Raw genomic sequence first — 22,468 nt, 5'->3', positions numbered from 1 at the left:
TAGTGTAGGAAAGTCATCGAAACTGGCGACAGAAGTTCCATCTGCGCTACCGTCCGGTCGCCAGGTGGCGCCGAGAATTACGGACCCTGAATCAAAAAAATTTGAATTAATTCAAAAATCTTGTGCCAAGGCCCAGCCGGCTAAGAGATACAGTGTGTACGAAAGGGCTATGGGGCCGAGAATGTGTGAAACACAAAGCAAGTTCTACAGTCATCAAATGAAGTTGAATGAATGTCACAAGCCAAAATGAAGCACACAATCTACTTGTACAATGCTGTAAAGGTTAAGCCCATTGGTGTATATTCAAGAGGGAGATGACGTTTACCAGAATGTTACAGTGCAGTGGGTCCTGTCAGGACCATGCTTAGCAAATTAAAAATCAAGTAAATATATTACAAGTGTAAATGACTTTTTGTAAGCTGCTGATGAATCAGCAAAATCAAAAAGCAAACAGATCAGCTTTTAATTAAAATGAAATTATAAACTAACATGTTTATGAAACAACAATGAACTAACTGATTTACTGGGGCTACCACATAGGATATGTAAATTACACCTGTCCGTGATCCATCAGAGGATCTGAACATTCTTCTGGTGGCAGGCTTGCTGCTGTGAAGTTAAAACTGCTGTCAAGCTTTTTGTGGAGAGGTGACCGTAGGTAAACAACACCAGAATCATTCTTTTTGTAGATTGGGATTATCTTTTGTCTCTTGGCTGGGCCGTCTGAAATTCCTCTTCAACACCACACGTTTCTTTTTGGCAGATGATGGTTCTCCTTCTTCTTCATCATGGTCGTCGTCATCGTCATCACTCTCTCTGTCGCTGTCAGCTTCTTGGTCCTTTGTGCCATTTATTAATGGCTTGAGTCTTGGTGCATCAGGATATACTCTAAAACCATGTTAACAAGATTAGTCATTAACCAACTCTTGACATGTCTGCATCTTGTTATGTAATACGCTGCATGTTCTATTTATCATTGCAAATTACATCTAAGTCTGTTTCAACGCAGTGGATTGGAAGAGTTAAGTAGTTCACCAGTGCCAATCCTAATTACAGTATCTGCAGCACAATGTGCATTTAATTTAGTGTATTGTGAACGACAGTAGATCAATCCTGATTACTTGAACCCTCCATTTTGAAACCTGCCAATAAATCGAACCAAGTCATTTTCCTAGGATTGCTTCATTGTAACCTTCAAACTCCCAATTTCGGAGTCCAATACCCTACGCATTGGGCCACTACAAATATTCTGAGACAACTGCCCAATCACTCTCTTGATTCTCCATAAACAAAAAAAGGACAAAACTGGCCAAGCAGGTGCCACAAAATCAACTAACAAACAGCATTTCAAATGTACAGTATGTGGCCCTAAATCCGGACAGCCCTTGGTCTGGACACTTTCAGTTCATCATGCATTTTTCCGATAGGAAACAAAGTTTTAATAAAACCGCACCTTTCCAACGATTTCTTGATCTGTTTGCTGTCTTAACCTCGCTCGAAGGCTTTCCTGCTTACGGTGAAGTCGAGAATTTCAAGTCGACGTGAAGGTTGGTGAAGTTTGTTTTCGTGATGTTTATTTGTTCATGGCGCCTCAAATTAACTGGTTTTCTTTACATTCCCGTATATCCAAAATGAGCACGCTAAAAGAGGTAATTTTTGGTAGAATTGATGTATAGGAAATATTCTTTCGACTAGTACAAAAAATTTGATTGACCGCTTGAGTTTCCGTCCAAAGTAACAAATTAAAATTTCTAAGTAATTTTCCTGACTAGGTCCTTTGTCCGGACACTGACTGCCACCAAATATAAATTCAAACTTCTGAAGGTGGCAGGCCAAATAATACTGAAAGAAAAAGAGTCTAACAAAAGTTACACCTTTCGTTTGAGTTCTAAAGCATAATAAAATTCATTTTACAACATTAAAACTAAAACGAGAAGTTTTATTTCAAACTTTGCAAATCACGCTTATCAGTGTGATAAGCGCTATAGTTTATATTCACTGTACCTCTTGATGAGATAAAATAAAGCTCTCTTCCCTAAAATTTTTATTTCATTTTTCTGAATTTCCCTGAAACATATTAAAACTGTGCAAGAAGCTTCTTTAGATTAGATTTTGAACAATTGTTGCGTAAATTTTGAGTACTGTCCGGACCAAGGACCCGCTGTCTGGACCAAGGGCCATCAAACCGAACCACCGTTTTCAATATTACAGAGTAATCGAGTAAGGACAGAAGCTGTTGTCTTTTCACATGTTAGCTGGATGGCACGGCAACTTAAGGGACAAATTTCATCTCTCTGCTCTTCTTCTAAGCTAAGAAATACACGTTCGCATCTTTTTCGTCCGGACCAAGGGCCACATACTGTACATGTTTCTGAATATTATTTGTGTTAAGGTTGTTGAAATGCCAAAAAAAAATATTGTTCCAAGCTTAAAAATAATGGCAAAAGTCAAATGAATACAAATTGCTTTTCAAAACCTTGACATCTAAGAATAATTTGTATAGTGCTCATTTTTGTATACATATTAAAACACGACATGTACGTAGAGGATAATACTCCAACAGGTAGGCGCCACAGGTGTGTCCGGCCGCTCGTCCGCTTCCTGTCGGTCGCCGTGGCTCCCCCCTCGTGTCCCCCCCGTCGGTCCCTCTCCGTTCGGTGTGTGTCCTCGGGCCGCCCCTCTCGTCGTCTGCCTCGCCTCGGTTCCGTGTCCTGCCTCGGGCGCCTCCGGCCTCGGACGTTCAGGAGCTGCGTCGTTCCCCCCCAGTCCGATGTTCGGGTGCCCCCGGTGCCCTCCCTATGGTAGTACATGGTTGTCCTGAGGTATGAAATTTACCTTTGAGTGTTTAAATCAATATCTCACGAGTGAGCACAGCAAATGGGTGAGATATTGATTTGAAAACGAGAAGAGAGAAATTTTCATATCTCTGTTGTGGTTTAATTTTGTATTTGGTTTAAAAATTTTTAATACCAGTTTTATTTTTATTTTCATTGTCTCATATTCATTATCATAATCTGAAACAAAGCCCTGGAAATAAAAATCAAACTGGTTTGAAAAATTTTGAACCAAAGATAAAATTAAACCACAACATCTCCAAGGAACAATGCATTACCGGTATTTTGTTTATTTTATAAACTTACTGACGATTTTCTGAAGATTTCCGACCATTTTCAGAAGGTCAAACAAATGTTCTCAAATGTTTTCCAAACTTTTCTGAAAATTTCTGAAGATTACCCAAGATTGCCAAGGAAAATCCGAAGATGTTTCGACTTAATATCATATATTTTATCTTTTTTGTTGTAATATTTTTTTAGTGGGAAATCTAATAAATAAAAAAAAAAAAAAATAAATAACTTTGGCTCATTCAGCATTGCAACATTGCAAACTCATCAACAACTTGTCTAAATTGGTATCTTCACATGTGAAAGATATCATACATATCATACTTGTAGAAATCGATATCTTTGACTAGTTTATATAATAAATGTATTTACCTTCTGACAATGATAACAGCTCTTCTTGCCTTTACATCTTGAGGTCTTATGCAATGTGTGATATCATCTGCTGCATACCCACTGCAAGGAAGAAGTGTTTGATGAATGACAAATTTCTCTTTACAAACAGATGTTACCAATCAAGCAGAAGGTTCAGATAATAAAAGTAATTATATTATATTATATTAACTGACTTCTTTATTTTGTTCTGGCCTATTCCCACCCCCCTCTTGGGAAGGGAACATAAATAAATAAGTCTTTCTTCTGTTTATGTGAACTGTGACAAAGTGAATGTTCACTAATTAATGAACAAAACAAATGAGCAAGGTCAATATTAATTTTCTACTTCCTGAAAGGACGATCTCAGTCAACATGATGCCGTATGAAAAGAAAAAGAATGCTAAAAATGGCCTGCACACATGTGGTCCAAGTCAAAATACAAGTGACCCAAACAATAAAATCTGGCCCGCTCATGATTTAACCAATCAGATTGCATGATTACCATAACTCCAGCTGGACTGTGCATGGAGCAGAAAATAATATTTATCATTTTGTTGTTGAGCAGACAGGTAAGAGATTATTTCACTGCACTATTTTTCTGCACAATGAACAGGGTTCGTTCTCTTTTGAGCTTTTAAAATCCATGACCTAAAAATGTCCATTTATCTTGGAAATTTTCAAAAATTCATATCTTGATTTCGGGTATGTTTTCCAAAATTCCATGGCTTTCTGGCAGGTTTTTTATGACCTGTACGAACCTTAATGAATTACCAGCATCAACTACTGTGATACATTACATACATGAAGTCAAACTACATTTTACAGACTTTCCTTTCCAAACTCAGATAATGACATGACGGATATTTCAAGCAGTCAAGTAACATACCGTAATAGCTTTCTATTAAGCCCCCTCCCTTTTATTGTGGTTTTCAGTGAAATGCGAACTCTGAAATTCAATCCTCAACCGACGGTTTACGGTTTTTGCTGCCGTCAATCATCTTGGTGGACCTCTCAGGAAACAGAAGTTCACTTTAATTTGGTCAAAAGGTCCCGTCTCTCGATTGTGATTGGTAGATAACGATCCTTTTTGTTTGTTTCTGTTTTTCATGGTTCCTTGGCTGTCGCCGTAATCTTGATTGACGGCAGCGAAAAACGCAATTGTTAGTTGGATTTTGAATCTTAGAGTTCGCATTTCACTGAAAACTGCAATAAGTATCCCTCACTTATAATCCCCCCTAGTTGAATTTCAACTTTAAAATTAGCCACATTTACTAAAACTAACATCAAATTACTACTTGTTAACCTTGCACACTTTTCTCTCTCTTTTTCCTGCCCAACCACAGAGTATTGGTCAAACTGTGTTACAATTAATACGATAATCCAGTGTTTATTAAGTTTTCGAAAAAGAGTCTTGGGACCTCCTGTTTCCATTTTTTTAAGGATTCTGCACAAAATTTTTTTGAGTCCTTTTTTGCACCATTTTCATACCAGCTTTTAAGATGCCTACTACTTTTGGCCATACTTGCGGCCGGACAAACAAACACCATGTCAATATTAAAAATTTCTGCCTAACTCTTTCAAATTTGCAAATTAAAAGCCTACCCATATGTCATCTTTGTCCCTTTTTTTAATAAAGCATAAGAATGCTTTAGATAACTTTTAATGCTTTTATTTGAGCTGACATTTTGGTAAATTTATATCATTTAGATAGAAAACAATTTTTGTGTGTCTATACGCATGCATTTACATGATTTGTATGCAAACACAATCTGTGGGAAATCACTTGAGAAGAGAGATAGCTTATCTCAAGAGATATTGCTCTTGTTGCTTGAACATCAAATTTGTACCTAAATAATACCAATGTTTATTTCAATTTAACAACAGACTGTTGTTAACTTATTGGAAAAGAAAACCTAAAAATATCCTTTAAATATTACGTAATGTCAAGGGCAAGTTGTACTGTATTTAGCATGATTTTTTTCGTACGGTATTTAGCATAGCCTAACTTTATCACGCCTTATGTTATTTTTATAAAATGTATTGTACATATTTAAGATCAGAAATACTTGTAGAAACACGCATTTGTGAAAACTGAAATTCGTGTTGACTGAAATCGCAGCAGTCTGTTGTTTGTTTTAAAAGGGAATCCGAATCTCAATTGCACAATGCAAACTCCGGGCAAATACGTCGCAGCTTGTTAAAAAATATAAAAATATTGAAAAATAAAAAAAGCAAAAGATTTCCTTGCCTAAGTACTAAATTATTAAAAAGGTAAAAACCTACCTCAATGTTGTAACGCAGCCTCGAGCAAGGGGAAGAGTTAAGACTGGCGTTGAAGTACGGATGGGTTTAAAGCTGAATTTGCAACCAAAGCTCAGTGAAGATTCGCTGAAAAACGAGCACGATACGATGGGACGATCGAAAATATGCGGAGGATCGATGTGCGACACGATACAACCTCCTGGCTGATAGTCGTTTATTACAGCACTGTTCACAAAACCTTTTGGAACGATTCCAGCCTTCTCGAGGCGCGAAACAACCAACTCAAAAATCCACTCAGGAATTTCGTCGACTTCCCCTCGAGGAAATAGTCTTTCTTGTCCGGGTCCCCGCTCTGTTAGCTGTTTTCCATACGTGTAGCCCTCTCCAAAGAAATATTTGACACGCAGAGGTGCTCTATCAACTGTTCGGCTTTTGTAAGCGCCGTCGTTTGCACACTGAACAACTTCGTCGATTTTTTCTTCAATTTTTTCGCATTCCTCTCTGTCGAACAGAATTCGCTGACGAATTCCTTGATGAACTTTCTGCAGTTCAACGTCCTTGTCGTACGTTGAATGATGACGATAAGAACCAGAACTTTCTTCACGTTTCCGCTTTCTATTTTCCCAGAGTTGTTTTCTATTCTGCGCGGAGTTCTTGTTGAGCTTTTCTCGCAAGTCTACATAAGACCTCTTGTCTGGCTCGACACCCGCCATCTTGGTCGCATCTTCCAGTGTTTTCCGACCTCGTTTTCGCGCAATTACCTCACTCGTTCCAGTCCCACGAGGCGGCTACAGAGGATTCACAGGACCACAGGTTTACCACAGGACAACCAGGCAGCAAGAGCTACAAATTCTTAGTCATATACAGTGGCTATAAGCCTCCCAACCCCATCCCCCACCACGACCCCACACCAGGTTCCGCGCCTGGCCTTCGCGCCTGGTGCGCGGTGGCCCTTCTGTTATAACTGCATAAATTCAATCAATTAATAATTAATTGTCATACTCGACGCATAAGAACGGATGAGTAAAATTTGCATCTCGAGTCGCATAGGATGCTTTCACATCTATGAACAGCTCTTTATCACTTTATAAGTTGATACTTCACAAAATACTAATTATGTTTTGCAGTAAATGTTTCGTATGAGTTATCATTTTATAATAAAGAGTACATCATGCATTTATCAGCTTATATAAATGCAAAAGACCTGGTTATGTTTTTCAACAATCATCAGTTTGAATTTCAGATGGTTAATATGGAAGTTCCGCTTGAGCTTCAAACTCAAAGTTTCGTTAAACAGTAGAAAACCAGAAATCGCACGAGCGTCGAGCATACTTAAAACATGGCAATATATTTCTACGAGATAGAGATCTCAATTCGTCGACTGGCCTTCAAACACCCAAGCCTAGTAGTCAAACGTTTAAAATCCCACATATAAATAAAGGGGTATCGAATGGTTTTTTTTTTTTTTTTTTATTGTTTTTCCCCGCCCCTACGGCAAACGAAATTACACCCCTAGCGAGACGACGAGCATCCCCGTCACTTTTTGCGAGCTCCCCCCGGGGGTGCGAGCAGAACAATTTTCTTTCCTAGCAAGAGCATTAACAAAAGTAAACCGTGAAAAACGAGCACTAAAAAGCTGCCACCACTAAAAACCGAGCGTGCGAGCACTTGTTAAAATAAGCGACCACGAGCAAACGAGCACCCACTAAAATTTTGCGACCATTCCGAGCGGAAGCCTAATTTTGCGAACACTGCAAAAAATTGACGGACCATATACATGCATTCATAATCCCTAAATATCTCACACAACCGTTGCACGCGCCATTTTTAAGGCAACTTTCGCACAGCACTGGTGACGCGGTAGCGCAACTTCTGATATTTTTAAAGTTACGTAACAAAATGGCCGACGATGAGGCCACGATGCCCTGAACTGGGTAGCAAAGAAAAATACACCACACACAGCTGTTTATTGTATGGCGTCGTATTACAGCTGGGGATGGCTGAAACACGCAATGTTGCCGAAGAGGACACATGTCGAAATTTTCGCGTGCAATGTCGCAGGGGAAGAACGACATTCTATTTCTGCAATATTGTGCTTAACAATTTATGGGTGGAAACACGATGTAATTATGTCATTGCGCGCAATGTTGCAATGTATGTAAGTTAAGTTCAGAGAAAAATTGCGAACCCGTGAGGCAAGTAAAAGAGAAGAAATTAAATGCCTTGGGGGTTCTCATGACATCTCTGGCCTTTTGGACCAGCCTGTTGGTCGGTACCCTGCTTCCGTGGCCGTTGCTGTTGTCCCTGACATGCCTTTGGGGTGGCCTTTGCCAGGCGGCCCCTCCCTGTGGTGGCTTCCGTGCTCCCGGCGTCATCAGTGGGACTTTAGTCAATGAGACTTTCCTTTTGAAGCATTTCGTGTTGCGTTACTTCTCCTTGTTTCTGTTTTGTGTGGTTCATTCTATTTTTTTTTATTTATTACAGTCAGCGCTTTAGAATATTATAGTTTTAGCGCTATTAATGTATAAATTATATAATATTCTCCCATATATTGCCTTCATAAGTAAGTTCCGCAGGATAGGGAATGGGTTTTGAGGTTCTCAGTCCTTAAAAGGATACCTTTTGCCTCTTTTAGCTTTTCCCCGTGTTTGGATAGCTGATTAGTTTATTCACAGTTCCGTTATTTGTCTTCTCTCTCGTTTACTTCGTGCTCCATCTTTCTTTTTGTCACCGTTTGTCATTTTCTGGGATTGGGTCTGGTTATTTCATTTTTGGGGTCCCTTCCTTCGCCCCCTCCCCCCTCCCCCTCCCCCCCTCCCAAGAAATTGAGTGGAGGTGTCGGCGCTAGGCTTGATTACCGGACTCGAGAGAGCGTCGGAAATCGAGCCTAATTATAATCACCCGACAGTTGCAGGCTAATTTATCTTTGTCTTAATTAGTTGGTGTAAATTTAAGTGTCGACTGCACAAAGTTCAAGCTACTCGCAAATTCATCTTTGACACAGTCCACATTATTGTGCAAATTACTCAATTAATGTTTCATGCAGACTTTATAGGCTAACTGGGGGAAACAAATGTAGTTCGTTTGCATTGTCATTTGCAACTTCTTTTGTGTTGCTAAAAATAGAGGGGAAGAAAATTCGAGAAAAAATGTGGTCTTATGCCTGCTTATTATGTAACAATATTTGCTGTATTCCTCCTAACACCGGAAGAATTAAGTATACTAGACATGTCCACTGAAATATATATATATATTGCATTTACTGTCAGTGTGTGGAAGGTAGATAATTTTGTTTGTATGAAGTCCGGCCAGCATACACGCGTGCGTTAAATGCAGTATACACCTGATTGAAGAATCGTTGTCCCATGAAAAGCATAAACCATTAACTATGCAACCCGTATGTTTACTGGGAAAAAGGAAAAAAATATTATCGTCTTCTGTGACAGAGTTAACATGATAATAAGACAGGTTGCATAAATCGTGCTCTTAATAAGGCTCTCAAGAAAGAAAATGTCTTGATTGTCAATAAAAGGAATATTACTAAGCTTTACCAAGGTTGTCTATCCAGAATATACCATTTGGTCATATCGTTCATGGTTTAAGCTTTTATATGGTCAACGTTTCTTCAATTAAGGTCGCGGGGGATACCACTGCATGATATTCATGAGGATGCTGCCTGCTCTTCGCTTTTCTCAGCTGTTTGGGTGCGGCTCTCAGGCAGTGACGAGATGTGGTCATCTTGGTGATGCATTACGGCGTGTGCCTCGTTGTGCCTTGGCATGAGTGGCGAGTGCGGAACGGTGGGACAGCACACTGTGTCTGTCGCTTCAGTCATCCTCGAGTGTCATCAGGGCGGATGTGCCAGCAGGGCGGGCCATGATCATGTCTCCCTCTCGCGCTCCCCTCGTCACACTCAGTTCATGTTCCTTCTCAGTGCAGTGAGTCTTTCCGCGCTGTTTCTCTCCCTGTCGGGTCCAACTTGTTCCGGGTGTCCCACCTTCGTCATGCCGGGATGTATTGGTATCGCGGTGGACATGCGTGGCACATGTCTTGTGACTCAGTGTGTTCATGATGCTGACTTCCATCTTTGTTCTCGCTGGTGTTGTATCAGACAGGATTCATCACACGCACGCGCCCATTTGTCCGTCATTCTCGTGTTCGATGTCAGTGTGTCGTCGTGCACGCTCATATGATACGAGGTGTCCCCCACCTTGTATACATGACTGCATGTTATAGTTTTTTTTGTTCTTATTGTATCATAAAAAAAATTTCTCATGAAACTTCATACAACCACCTTGTTAATATTTTTCAGTGAATAGACTGAAAGTAAGGTTCTCTTAGCAAGGTTCTTTTTATCAAAACCAAGACAAATTCTGTCAGTATAAGCTGCAGTATGGGTTCAACGTTTTTCCACTGGGACGACAAAAAAAATAACAACAAAATAAAGTTTTATGCGAAGGCACTGTGCGTCGCCAAAGTAAACAAACAAAACAACCTACGTCACATCTCATTGTTGAATAAAATCATATTTCCTGGGCAACGCAAGTCCTTTTGTTAATTAATTATTCTCGAACTGCTTGAGACAGAATCATCTGCCCTCTCAAACAGGAAATTATTCAGCAAGATCACGAAAACGAGACTGAAAAAAAAAAGGAACTCATTACCCATGGAGAAATTTCAAAAGGAAGTTGAATTCTGCAAGATCTTTCTTTCAGGATGTTTATTCCTTTTTCAGACTCTATTTATCATGTTGATTAAAAAAGAGTAAAAAGGTTATAGCCTGTTGATTGCATCAGCGAAGAAGGCTTAGAAGACTGAGGCGCTCAGAAGCGTTTGCATATTATAAGTAGCGCATAGCACTGGTGCAATATGACTTCAGGAACAAACTATACAGTGATCTATCGACGTTGCAATGTTAAAAAATATATTACGTAATAATTTGCAAAATAAAATAGGTAGTGACTTATTCTTCGGCACGAAAAGCCCATTTTTCGTTTGCAGAATATTTAAAGTTATAAATTATGCAAAGCAATCGTGGATGTTATAATTACTCGTTGAGAATTTTTCTAAATAAATAGAGACCTTATATAACCAAGGAGTCCCTATCCATAAATAAACGCAGTAAGACATAATTTTTGAATAGCATCTCAATAGGAGGCAATAACTCCTGGTTTAAAGTGCGCACATTAAATTTTTTAAAACGATTCTTAAAAGAAACGAGATATGAAAAAGTTTAAAATTTCAAAGTCAACAAAGCCGTTGATTAAAATTAAAATAATCAAGCTTAAATTGTGTTTGGTAAATATTCAAAATTATAACTTTCTAGCTGGAATTAATAAAATGCGGGCTTAAGGGATTTTAACCTTGAGTTTCATTTTTTTTCATGTAATTCGCCTCAAGGCGAAGACAAAATTAATGCAGTCTCGCGCCATTTCATGTCTCTGCAGTTGGTTGAGAAAAGCAGATGTTATTTCAAGACAGGAAAGAAAATACCGTTAAATATTGATGATGTTTTAGCCAATCAAATCGCTGCTAATTGACGTATAGGGAGGGCTTATAACTACCAAGCGAAAAGAAGTGCAAGAAGGCGAATGTTAAACCAGGCTTGCTTTGTCGAAATTTACAACACACGAACGTGAAATTCAGTTTGAAAACAACGGGAGACTTCGACTCGGTCCCAAAATGACAAAGTAAAGGAACATGTTTTTTGCATCCTTTGGAGTTTATTTTTTCGTTTTCTCTTCTGTGGTAAGTTTTGAAAATATAAGTTTTTCAGTTGCCGTGTGACCGTTGTATTTCCTTGTGGAGTATTCTTCTGGAGTATTTTCTGACCAGTAGGTGAGATTACTGACCGAATTTAATGTTTTATTTTTATTTGCAGTTAATAAAACTCTCATTCGCTTGCGGTGGCCCGCCTGAACATAGCTCAGGTAGGTTTTACTGTTACACCTTTTTCTGTAACAAACAACAAAGAGCAAGTTTTAATATTTTCTGTGAACAAATTGAGCTTTTGTAAACCTTAGCGCTGCGTTGACGAAGCGACCTGCGGGTTTCTCAGACAACAGGAACTCTCGGCTAACGGAACTCTTTTCAGTTGATTTTGATGGAACATTTCCGAATGCCCTATTAAATACTTTAATGTTACGGTATCGAACGACAAACTAAGACATTAATTAATCGAAAAGTTGCAGAAATATCGATAATTCAGCGCTTGGAAAAAAACAAGTATCGAGCTAACGTTTGAGTCTATTGTTTTGTATAGTTTATCTTAGATAAGAAATGTTTGTACACATCGCCATAATAAATTTTGATATTATTTTGGAAATGCTATCGTTAAATACAGCGAAATGCGACAGCTCGCTGGTTCTTCGATTTCGCTACTATGTATAATAATTTCCAACGGATGCAAAGAAAATAATGCTGAAATACCGTTAATTCCACTGGTTTCTGATTATAGATTCGTACAGTTTTCAAAGCTTATTTCAAAAATTAATTACAGAAAGGAGGTAACATTGCATGCTGAAATTTTTAGGAATTACATGTTTGACACCGGTCAACATTGAAAGGTTGCAATGATAGGTGGCAATTCCAAACTTAAAAGCGAGCCGACCTGAGACTTTAACACTATATGAGCGTCTATCAATTTATTTTTAACATTTTAAGAAACAAAAAATATATTTTCCACTTTTGTTTGTTAGTAATTGAAGATTTTGAAACCGGCGACCTGATCATGAAATAACCTTTTTGGCAAGAAAAACTGTCAACTAAATACGAGGCTCGCTTGAAGGCAATCAGTCACATCTTACATATCGTATATATATATGCCAAAATGCAAGCTGGCTTTATTTCTATTTGGTAATCGACTTTCCATTTGTTATCTATATTTACAAAAACTGCGTCTCAATATATAAAATGAAATAAATTAGACAAAGTAAAACATAATGATATTGTATATATTCAGTGCAAACCAAGTCGATGTACCGTGCCGTTCTAAACTCTTCGCCTACCAACTACTGAACTGAAAAATTTCTTATTAGTTCATGAAACAATTTGTTAAAAGAAGGCTTCTTTAGCTTTAGGCTATCGTAATACGCTAATAAAGACCGACAAGCAATTAGTTTACGGATGATAAGTTAACAACTGATCCGAACCGTGTCGGGTTAAAAGCATTGGTGTTTGCTTAAGTTTCGATGACTCGCTTAAAACTAAAGCTTTCGTATAGCTAAATTTCCACAAGAATAAACTAAAAGTGACTTCTAGCGGTTTTGTTTTTGTTCCTTAAAGGCCCTACGGTGTAGTTAAAGTCTTGAAGCAAAATGCAGATAAGGCGGTGTAGCTTAGCATGTGGCTGTATTCATATAACATCGAAGGTCGATGACTTGGCTATTTTGTTGAAACAGTTCTTGGAAATTAACCAAATGCACTTCAGACTCCTGCCCGAAGTCATTTGTTTTCTTTCTTCTTTTTACTACAAATGAATTTATTTCTAAGAAAATAACCAATGCTTCAAAGTCATCCGCAGAATTTTGATGTAGTTCAGTGAACTTTCAATGAACTTTCGACTAATCAGTCGAATTGGATAAAAGACCATAAAACCGGCTCGATATTGCCAACAAATTCAAGTGTAGAATTCGGAAGCCTCGCTAGATGTTGAACTGTTTTACGTAAAAAATGTTTAAAAATTGAGAGTGATAACTGAGTTATTTTTAGTTTCTACTTGTTAATGGCTGTATTTTTTTTACTCAAGGAAGCATTTTGTAAATTACTGTGGATTTCAGGGAAAAAAACGAAAAAATTATGAGACCGTGTCAAAGACATCTGGCATAGCAAATTTCCCCACAATACCCTTATTTTATTTAATTACGTCTCTTCGTCAGAAACTTCGGCTTCAGTGACATTTTATTTTCATGTTACAAATGGAACTTGGCGCATGATGGTTTCTCCGAAGAACTCCTTATTACAGGATGTCATTTAGTCATTACAGGTTATTCTAAGAAAATACCCAATTCTTTAAAGTCATCCGTCGATTATTGATGTAGTTCAGTGAACTTTCAATAAATTTTCAACCAACCAGTCCATTGAATAAAACCTCGATATTGCCAACAAATTCAGTTGTATATCATGGAATTCAGAAGCCTCGCTAGATGTTGTAATGTTTTGCGCAATAAAATGTTTAAAAATTGAGAGTGATAACTGAATTATTTTCTGTTTTTACTCAGTACTTGTTAATAGCTATATTTTCATACTCAAGGGAGCCGTTTGTCGTGTTACTCTAGCAACATAATAATTTAAGGAAAAAACGGAAAAATATGATACCCTGCCATAGACACCTGTAATAGCAAATTTCCCCTCAATAACCCTCATTTTATTTAAGTACAACCCTTCGCCAAAAACCGTTAATTTTTTTATCAAAACTTCGCTCCTGTCACATTAAATTTTCATGTTACAAATGGAACTTGGTACATGATGAAGTTCTTTGAGAGCAGGCACTTTATTTACCCACCATGAACACAGCGTTATCCTTCTTTAAGTCAAAACAAACTTTCGTCCTTCAATTGCAATCTTCTTTTGATGCGGGCTAATTCTTAAGCGATGAACTGGTAATAAAATCTGTAATATTTTTAAGGTTAATAATGAAGATTTTTTTAACTCAACTTGTGCCAAAATTGAATCTGTCAAAGTTTATATTGCGATGGCGCCTCCCCCGTTCCTCCCCGGTCCCCTTTTCGCGCGTGCCCCTCCCTGCCTAATTTGCGATTTCATTATTAGCCGCACGAAATTATGTTAATTCGTCTTGTTTTCTACATTAAATGCAAATCAACATCAACTTTATATATTAGGTAGAAGTTAAACGAAAAATCTCTTTTTTAATAATAAGAAGACATTTTTATATTGAAAAACACAATATAGCTAGAACAATTCGTCAAAAATGTTAAAACAAAAAAGGCGATAATTTTATAAGCGTGGTGTAGATTTACAGAACTTAACACGACTACGTGCAAATTGCATCGTTCGAATTGCTTTGCTAATGGAACACTTACGTCAAACGTTTGAAGTTGCCATGGGTTTAAAATGCCTTCATTAAAAGCACCTGCTTTAAAATAAGCTCTAATTGCTCAAACTGACAGATATAAGGAAAACGAAAGTGTATGTCCACACCGAAAGTCGAGATATTTTCGGCACGATTTAGAGGATTCAAAAGCTTGCCCCATCATGGCGGAATATTTGGAATTGATACGGGCAATCTTGTTCCGACTCCCAAGCTGAGAATTCTTAGCTTTCTCATCTTTAAAAGTCGCTCACTAAGTTAAATACAGATTTGAGTCAAACATATTTTTTATCCTTTCTCTGTAAGAAAATCTAGGGCTGAACTTGAAACTGACGCAAATTGAGTGGGCGTATTCAAACTCTTCGATGCAGAAGCAAGGTTGTATCACATTTTGGCAACAGTCACAACTTAGACCAAAAAAGCGGATTAACGACTTTTTCTCTGTGTGCCTTCATTTAAAAGAGCGGGATGATACATTGCTTTTGAAAATTGAACCTACTGTTTCTTTCTGGGGCTTTCCTCACGCCCCAAGCTTTACGCGATTCTCGCGCGCGCTATCAGAAAAGAAACGACTGCATGCTATTGTAAATTTCCGAATATAACGTCCCTCGTTACTTTGGGATTTAGCAGCCTTTTTACTTTACTAGTTTTAAAGGGTTGCAACTTTCCGGGTAAATGGGGCTGGGTGCTACCCTTGGGTAGCTAAAATTAAACGTGTACCTTATTAGGCCGATTTATACAAGATTCTACATGAAAAAAAAAAAAAAAAAAACAAAAACATTTATGCTACATAAGAAAAGAGTAATGTTCCCTTTTGAAATAAGTTTCGTCTAAAAAAAAACCCAGAGGATCACTTTGGTACAACTTGCTGTGTCTGTTGAACAAAAGTCAAGTTACTTTTATGCTCGCTTTTTTCTGGATTTGCTGTGAAATTGAAACAGTGAACTTCTGCGCTACTTTCGGAGAGTTAATACGTTCGAAACTTTACGGAAATCTGGGGTAGACTCTGGGTATCGGCGTGAGTAACCCTGATACCTTTAGGGGTTAGTCTGTTGTAGGCTTGCAGTTCATGAAGGAAAAATCGAGCGAGGGAAGGAAAATAACGTAGAAGGTTTGTTTAAACGTTTTTTAAAATTTTCCCTCACTTGCTTGCTCGCGTTTTCGGGTTTTCTCGTAATCAGAGAGCCTATAGGATATTTGGCGCTTGAAATTCTTGTTGTGGTATCGCCAACGGTGTTCTATTTCTATATTTTACGGGTTTTATATCTGTGAAAGTGCTTCTTAGGGCATGATTTTTAGACGCAAATAAACAGGAACTTGGTGTCATTGCGTCAAAAATTTATATTGACATTAATAATCGCTCAGTTTGTATGGGACGTGACTGTTACTATTTACTCAGCACCGAAATTAATTCCGATTTGTTACCCTCTTACGAGTAAAAACGAGGTTAAGCCATGTTGAAAAAAAAAAATCGATTTTTAGAAGCCATTTTACACCAGAGCCCGCATCTAACACACTGCTTGCTTTGTCCATTTTCATCTTGTTGTATCAACATCATACTTTAAACGTTAAACCTACTATTAATAGAAAACAGTCTTTTTAAGAGCTCGATATAAACTTATAATCTTGTTTATGCGTTAGGCTGATTGGCAAGATGAAGGAGGAAAATCGGGCGGAAGTTGCAGCGACGAACGCGATTAAAGTGCGTGTACTCCATCCGCGCTCGCGCGCGCATTCAAAACTCACGCGCTAACCGATGTTTAACTTACATGTATTTTTACTTCTGAGTCAATTCCTGTTTAATATAAGTTTCGCGTGCCCTTTGCTATAAGCTAGCTGCGCTAAAAATGTCTCTTATTAAAAAAGAAGGGGAAGAAAGAAAAAAAAGAGAGCTTGAAATGACGGTCGTTTCTTTTCTTCGAGATCAAAAGCCGAATTGAAATATATAACTAAAATAATTATAAACAGTTGGAAATTACCAGACAGGAAAAAAAAAAATTAAATTTTTTTTTTGAATAATCAACACAACTTTATTGACAAGCAAAAGTCCATTTACAACACAACGTCTAAATAACGTCTAAATTAGCTCTGGTTTTGAAGCTAAATACTCAACTTCGTTGTGGTAAATAACATATAACCTGTATGGCGTTCATGTTTGCAGTGATATTAAAGCGTCCTATTGACGGTAAATTCGGTTGTTTAATGGGGTGGTAAAGACCTAACAAGAAGCTGAAAGAAGCTTAAAACCCTGCGATAAATGTTAAACCACTTTTTTGGGCTTCAAAGCCACGGCAAAACACAGTAAAATCTTTAGAAAAGCAATCAATTGAGTAACATAAAACTCCGAGGATTGCGTGAGTTGTTTCCAAGGAACAACACTTGTTTCGGAAGTTTTTCCGCGGCAAACAATTTTGGGAAACAATATATTGTTGACAAGAATTATTCCCCGTTTGCGTGGGCTTCTCCGTTTTATAACTATGAGAGACAAACTAGACTTGCCACTAGACGACCTCGTGAGTTAAGCATAAATAAGACAAAGGACGTTATTGAAAGTCTAGAGACAAACTAGCAAGCAAACAAACAAACAAAATAAAAAAATAATGTTGTTTATAGTGGTTTATAGTGGTCATGCACTTAGCTTCATATCTCAACGAGATAGCTAGTTTACAGGCATGCCACTGAAACAGAGGAAACAAATATTACAAACAAACGTTACAAGCTAGTTTTCCTCACTTTTATGGGCTTAATATTCTCAACCATCAGCTAACCCCATCCATATCCTCTAGTAAGGGCCGCAAAACGTCGAATTTCTCCTTACAATATCACTACAGTTTCCAGTTATCCACTTAGGAGATACCGGAATTGATGACTAAGAGGATATTACCTTGATTTAACATCGAATTCCCAGAACTAATTTTACAATTATTGCATGGTAATTAGCGAATAGAATTAAGACAAGCTTATACTACTAAAAGCTAAGGGTAAATAAAATACATTATGACTTTTTAGCATTGCAAAAATGTCTAAAATGTTCATTACGGTACCGTTTTATTTCATTTTCGATTTGTTTTCATTCCAGTACACGGGACACTAGTGATTGCAGTCTTAGGGCGCAGCAAAATACTTAAAATATCTTCACATAAACCCAATATTCCCTAATCAATTAATATTTCTCTCGCTTTCTTTGTCTACAGGAGTGATTAGCCTTCTGAATGTCACCGTGCGATCAGAAGCAAGTAACGACCCTGGCAGAGCTATGCCCAATGGCTTAGCTTCCATCTCGGTTAACAACAAAAACTATGCTCCGCAGACCAAAGGCTACAATGTTGCGGTATTTGATGCCCTCTCAGGTAGGTTCATATTTCATATTCGACTATAAAGGCGTTGAACAGTGGGTTGAGACATTGGTGGGAGGAAAGGGAGGGAGTGGCTGAACTTCCCGCTTACTGTTTCGTTTACTCCCGGTTCCCACTCCTTGCTTTTAAATGCTGCAAAAATTGTTCTCAAGTTTTTCCGGTTGCCATTACTGTGTAAATCCCACTTCCCACCCACCCCCTCTTCTTCCTTAGCACCCCTGTCCCCCCCATTCTGAACGCTTACACAGACATGTTATTTTCCATCACTTTTTTGTAGGAAGGCGGGAATTCAATACAAGCTTTTACAACAAAGAAAAAAGAGCTACGGTACATAGAGGCGCGCTCCAAATGGTGGTGTTAGCTAGATGCGTCATTAGTGCTGAAATTTGACTTTTGTTTCTCCCATTCAGGTCGTTTCCTTACTTCAGGTGCGTTTGATTGCGCGGCTAGCCAGGCAGAATGCGACAAGTTAGGTGAATTCCTGACGGGCCTACCCCAGGATGTCATAGTGCTGCTGGCAATTCAAGATTCCGCTTTTGTCAGCGGCAAGACACTTCCAACCAGCGAACTGGGGGCAGTGGGCGCACAACAAGCTGGGAGTGTTGCTACGCAAACTGCTCACGCGGTCATTGGATACAAAGGACAGAAGAGCGTGGCGTGGAAAGATGAAAAGTTTACACCTAGTGGCGCGGGTCCGGCTGAAGTATCAACGATCATTCCAATCAGCTGTTCATACGTTCCAGAAGGTAATGCTTAGACATTCATGTCACGCTTATGCCGTCCCCTTATTCCGCCTTGTTGTTGGTTCTCTGTGCCTTCTCCGGGGTTGTCTCGTCTTCCTGTCCGTCGGTTGATTTGCGTCTCCTCTGGGCTTAGTCTTCTTCGCAGTCGTTGTTTGTGTCGTCACGCAAGGATTCTGCCGAGAGATTTCCTCTGAGTTTTTGGATTTCTGTTTCTTCTCGAAAATCTATACTTCTGAATTCTAATTCGATTTTGGATCGGATTGATAGAGCAACAGGTTTTTCAGTCGTAAGAATGTGAAAGGTTGTTTAACACTTGTGCGGTAAGCGCAAGCATAACCACAACATAAGACGACATACGCAAGCCCACTGCATAAGAAACTTCGATAAACATTGCATGATGGGAGTCACGTCTACAGCCAATTCTTGTGATTGTGCTTTCTCACACCGGTTCACACTTGGGAGGGAAATAGTACGGTCCGCCGACACAGCACAGGGGGCCTTCTTCTTCTTCTTCTTCTTCTTCTTCTTCTTCTTCTTCTTCTTCTTCTTCTGTGCTTTTTCTCCGCCTGTTCCCCGTTTTCCTGTTCCACCTCTTCTGTCTCTCGTCGTGAGGGCGTGCCCACACAAGAGAAAGCTGAACAATCAATCGAAAAAGAGATTGATACTTTTTTATTGTCTTACTTATAAACAATTATTTCTGTGATTAATTTTTTTCTCCGTTTTATATTAGATTCCACAACCTGCACTCCATTCAACATCGCTTCTCAGAAGTACGGAGGAAGCTGTTTGAACCAATCGACAAGCAGCGGCGCCCAGAATGGCTGCGAATATGTCCTCGATGGAACCACCACTGTCGGTTGGCAGTCCGCATCAAATGAAGACGTCAACTCATTCATAACAATCGGCTTTCACACCACGTTTATTATCAACAAGTTGCGAATCATGCAGAAAACGAATTCGGGACAACAAATCCAAGAAATTTTGCTGGAGTTTAGTGACTGCTCCATAGAAACGGTGAGGGTCTGAGTTTTCTTCTATCAAGCTTGTGGTTATTGTTTTATTTTTGGGAAGAGGGGCAGATCTTGCATGACTTTACTCTCGTTTTATTGGAGACAGAGAATCCCTTTTATGAAAAATTTGGTCAGCTGCCGGTCTCAGAAGAAGATGAGGGTAGGGTGGGTGAGTGGAGGTAGTGTGTGTGTGTGTGTGTGTGTGTGTGGGGGGAGGGGGGAGGTTGGGGGTCTTTGACTATAGCTGATAAGCAGTCAAGGCCAGGGTGGCTACTTAAATGAAAGCCATCAGACTATCCTACCCAGATCCTCGTCACAACAATTTTCAACGAGCAGAGAACGCCTTTTTGTTCTCTTGTTCTCTGCAAAGAACACTTGCTAAAGGAATGCGTAGCCTCCAACGCAGACGTTCTTTTGGCTCTTTAAGATTGCGTGACGAGCCGTGACGTCACGCAATCTCTAAAGATTGCGTGACAAGCCAAAAGTAGGAGAAGCCAGAAGTAGAAGGCTAAGAAATGCCCTCGAGTAACAGGTTTTCGACAAAGAGATGATGTTATAAAATTGATTACTATACTCCTCTAAAATCCATTAAAAATCGTCATCAGTCTCCTTTTTCAATGTTTTTGCAGATCACACTTTCAGGAAACAAGTCCGATTTTCAGGAGTTCACCTTCCTTTCTCGCAGAGCGAGCTGGGTCACATTTACGGTGAAAAAGGTGTATGGCGGCAGCGGTGGAGTTAGGATACAAGAAATCGAGTTCTACAATGACATGTGTAAACAAAGTAAGTTGTTGCCAGGTATCTAAAAGGAAAGCAAGGCATAGGCCTGGCAAACGAGGAACATGTTTCCGCGTCGTGCGCGCCGTTCCCGTTGCCCCGGGCGTTCTCGTCTTTGTTCCGCATTGCTTCCTCCCGCTCCGTGTTTCGCGGCTCTGGCATGGCGGGCATTGGTGTTTCCGCATGTTACTGGTTGTTCCTCGTGCCGGGCCTTAACGAAGCAAACAGACTGACAGAATAGACCCAGAATAACAAGAGAGGACAAAAAGTGACAGGAGAAACATGATGACTAACTGGACAAGGAAAGAAGAAATGAATTGTTGACTGAATGAGCGAGCGAACGGACGAAAGAACTTATGAACGAAATCAACGCAACAAACGAACGAACGAACGAAAGAAAGAATGAATGAATGAATGAATGAATGAATGAATGAATGAAAGAATGAATGAATGAATGAATAAGGAATGAATGAATGACAAAATAACGCACTATTGTATTCCCTTTTACGTCAAAACGTGAGCAGTAAAAGGCATCTATCTTGTCTTTGGATACTTTGAATTGAATTAACGAAGGAACGAAAAACGAAACATGAATACATGCATGAAGAAACGTATGAATGAGTTATTCATTAATGAATGACTCATTGTGAGTTTACTTCTATACCAGGCTTGCGTCTCCAAATTGGAGAAGGGAGTGCTATTTTCTATGCGGTCATCTTAGGGTTATAGGGAACAATTTTGCTAATCCTTATTTCATATGTATTTTCAGAGTCAATTTGTGACGCTGTAAAGCTTTCAAACAACAGCAGATCGAATCGGTATCGCTTACACAGGACCAAGTTCCCGCTGATGATTGATGCCAAGGACGACGTTTCAGTGCACCTCTCGAGCGATTCACGTGACAGCAATTCTCAGTATGCGATTATCATTGGTTCAGACGGGAATATCATCTTACAAAGTAAAGCTGGTCACCAGAGCAGAACACTGATGGAATCCAACGTCACTGCGCCTTTGTTGAAGGAAAACGAGATGCGTTATTTCTGGATAGACATCGAAAAGGATCGAGTGGTGTTTGGCTCTGGAGAAAAGGTACAATTAAACAACAATCATGCAAGAGAGCAAATTTAGATTTTTGACCACTATATAAGCCTTTGGTTGTATATGTGTACAGGGCCGCTAGGTTGGTACTAAGGGTGTATAAATGGGAACAGGAACGAAAATTATCAGGACTACCTGACTGGCGTTTCAGACTTCTAAGCTTGCTGTAATCGAAACCTATGAGCAGTCGTCTTTGTTTCCTGATCTTATACCGTCAATTCCGGTTATGCCCTGGCTCCTTCGTGGGGTTTTGGGTGGGCATAATGGGGGGCTTTTCCGGGAGGGTTTATTGTTACGTTTTGACGGCCACGGCAGTGTCGATCGGTCGTTTTGTGTTTGTCCCGGTGGGCCTCCAGGGGGCTTAGCGGGGGGGGGGGGGGGGAGGGTGCTTATACCGTAATTTACAGTATGCGAACGTCAATTTATGTTATACCCCTAGTTGTAACAAGTTGCAGTTAGAAAGTCGACTTCCAAACGATTACGGATCATCACATGGCCCTGAGAGGACACGTTAGTAATGCAATGATAACAAGCTATTGTTACACTGCTGTACACAACGTCGTTCCCAGGGTCTCCTTTTCCCCCCCCCCCCCCTCCCCCCTCCCCTTCTCTCCAAGGGGCTGGCAAAAAAGGTGCGCAAATGTGGTGATGTTTTTCTTTTTTCTTAAAAATTTTCCAA

General features: G+C 39.3%; 2 protein-coding genes across 2 annotated transcripts in view; one reads left to right on the top strand and one right to left on the bottom strand.

The window, feature by feature from the left end:
• Window positions 1–95: 95 nt before the first annotated feature.
• LOC144632844 (RNA demethylase ALKBH5-like) lies at window positions 96–6,488 on the bottom strand. Its single transcript, XM_078491589.1, has 3 exons — window positions 5,778–6,488; window positions 3,495–3,575; window positions 96–888 (listed from the first exon to the last, which is right to left on the bottom strand). The coding sequence occupies exons 1-3, from the start codon at window positions 6,467–6,469 to the stop codon at window positions 675–677; spliced, it is 987 nt and encodes a 328-aa protein (XP_078347715.1). The 5' UTR covers window positions 6,470–6,488; the 3' UTR covers window positions 96–674.
• Window positions 6,489–11,331: 4,843 nt separating this feature from the next.
• LOC144632786 (polycystin-1-like) overlaps window positions 11,332–22,468 on the top strand; it is a 40,630-nt gene continuing 29,493 nt past the window's right edge. Inside the window, 7 exon segments of the mRNA XM_078491511.1 lie at window positions 11,332–11,504; window positions 11,638–11,686; window positions 18,000–18,155; window positions 18,572–18,907; window positions 19,635–19,918; window positions 20,544–20,697; window positions 21,461–21,780. Of these exon segments, the coding sequence (XP_078347637.1) occupies window positions 11,457–11,504; window positions 11,638–11,686; window positions 18,000–18,155; window positions 18,572–18,907; window positions 19,635–19,918; window positions 20,544–20,697; window positions 21,461–21,780 (1,347 nt within the window). The 5' untranslated portion in view covers window positions 11,332–11,456.

The sequence above is a fragment of the Oculina patagonica genome, chromosome 12 (assembly GCF_052425735.1).
Source record: "Oculina patagonica isolate OP01 chromosome 12, crgOcupat, whole genome shotgun sequence".
Taxonomy (NCBI): domain Eukaryota; kingdom Metazoa; phylum Cnidaria; class Anthozoa; order Scleractinia; family Oculinidae; genus Oculina; species Oculina patagonica.
Note: the sequence above shows the minus strand (reverse complement) of the source record. Positions and strands in the feature narration are given on the sequence as shown.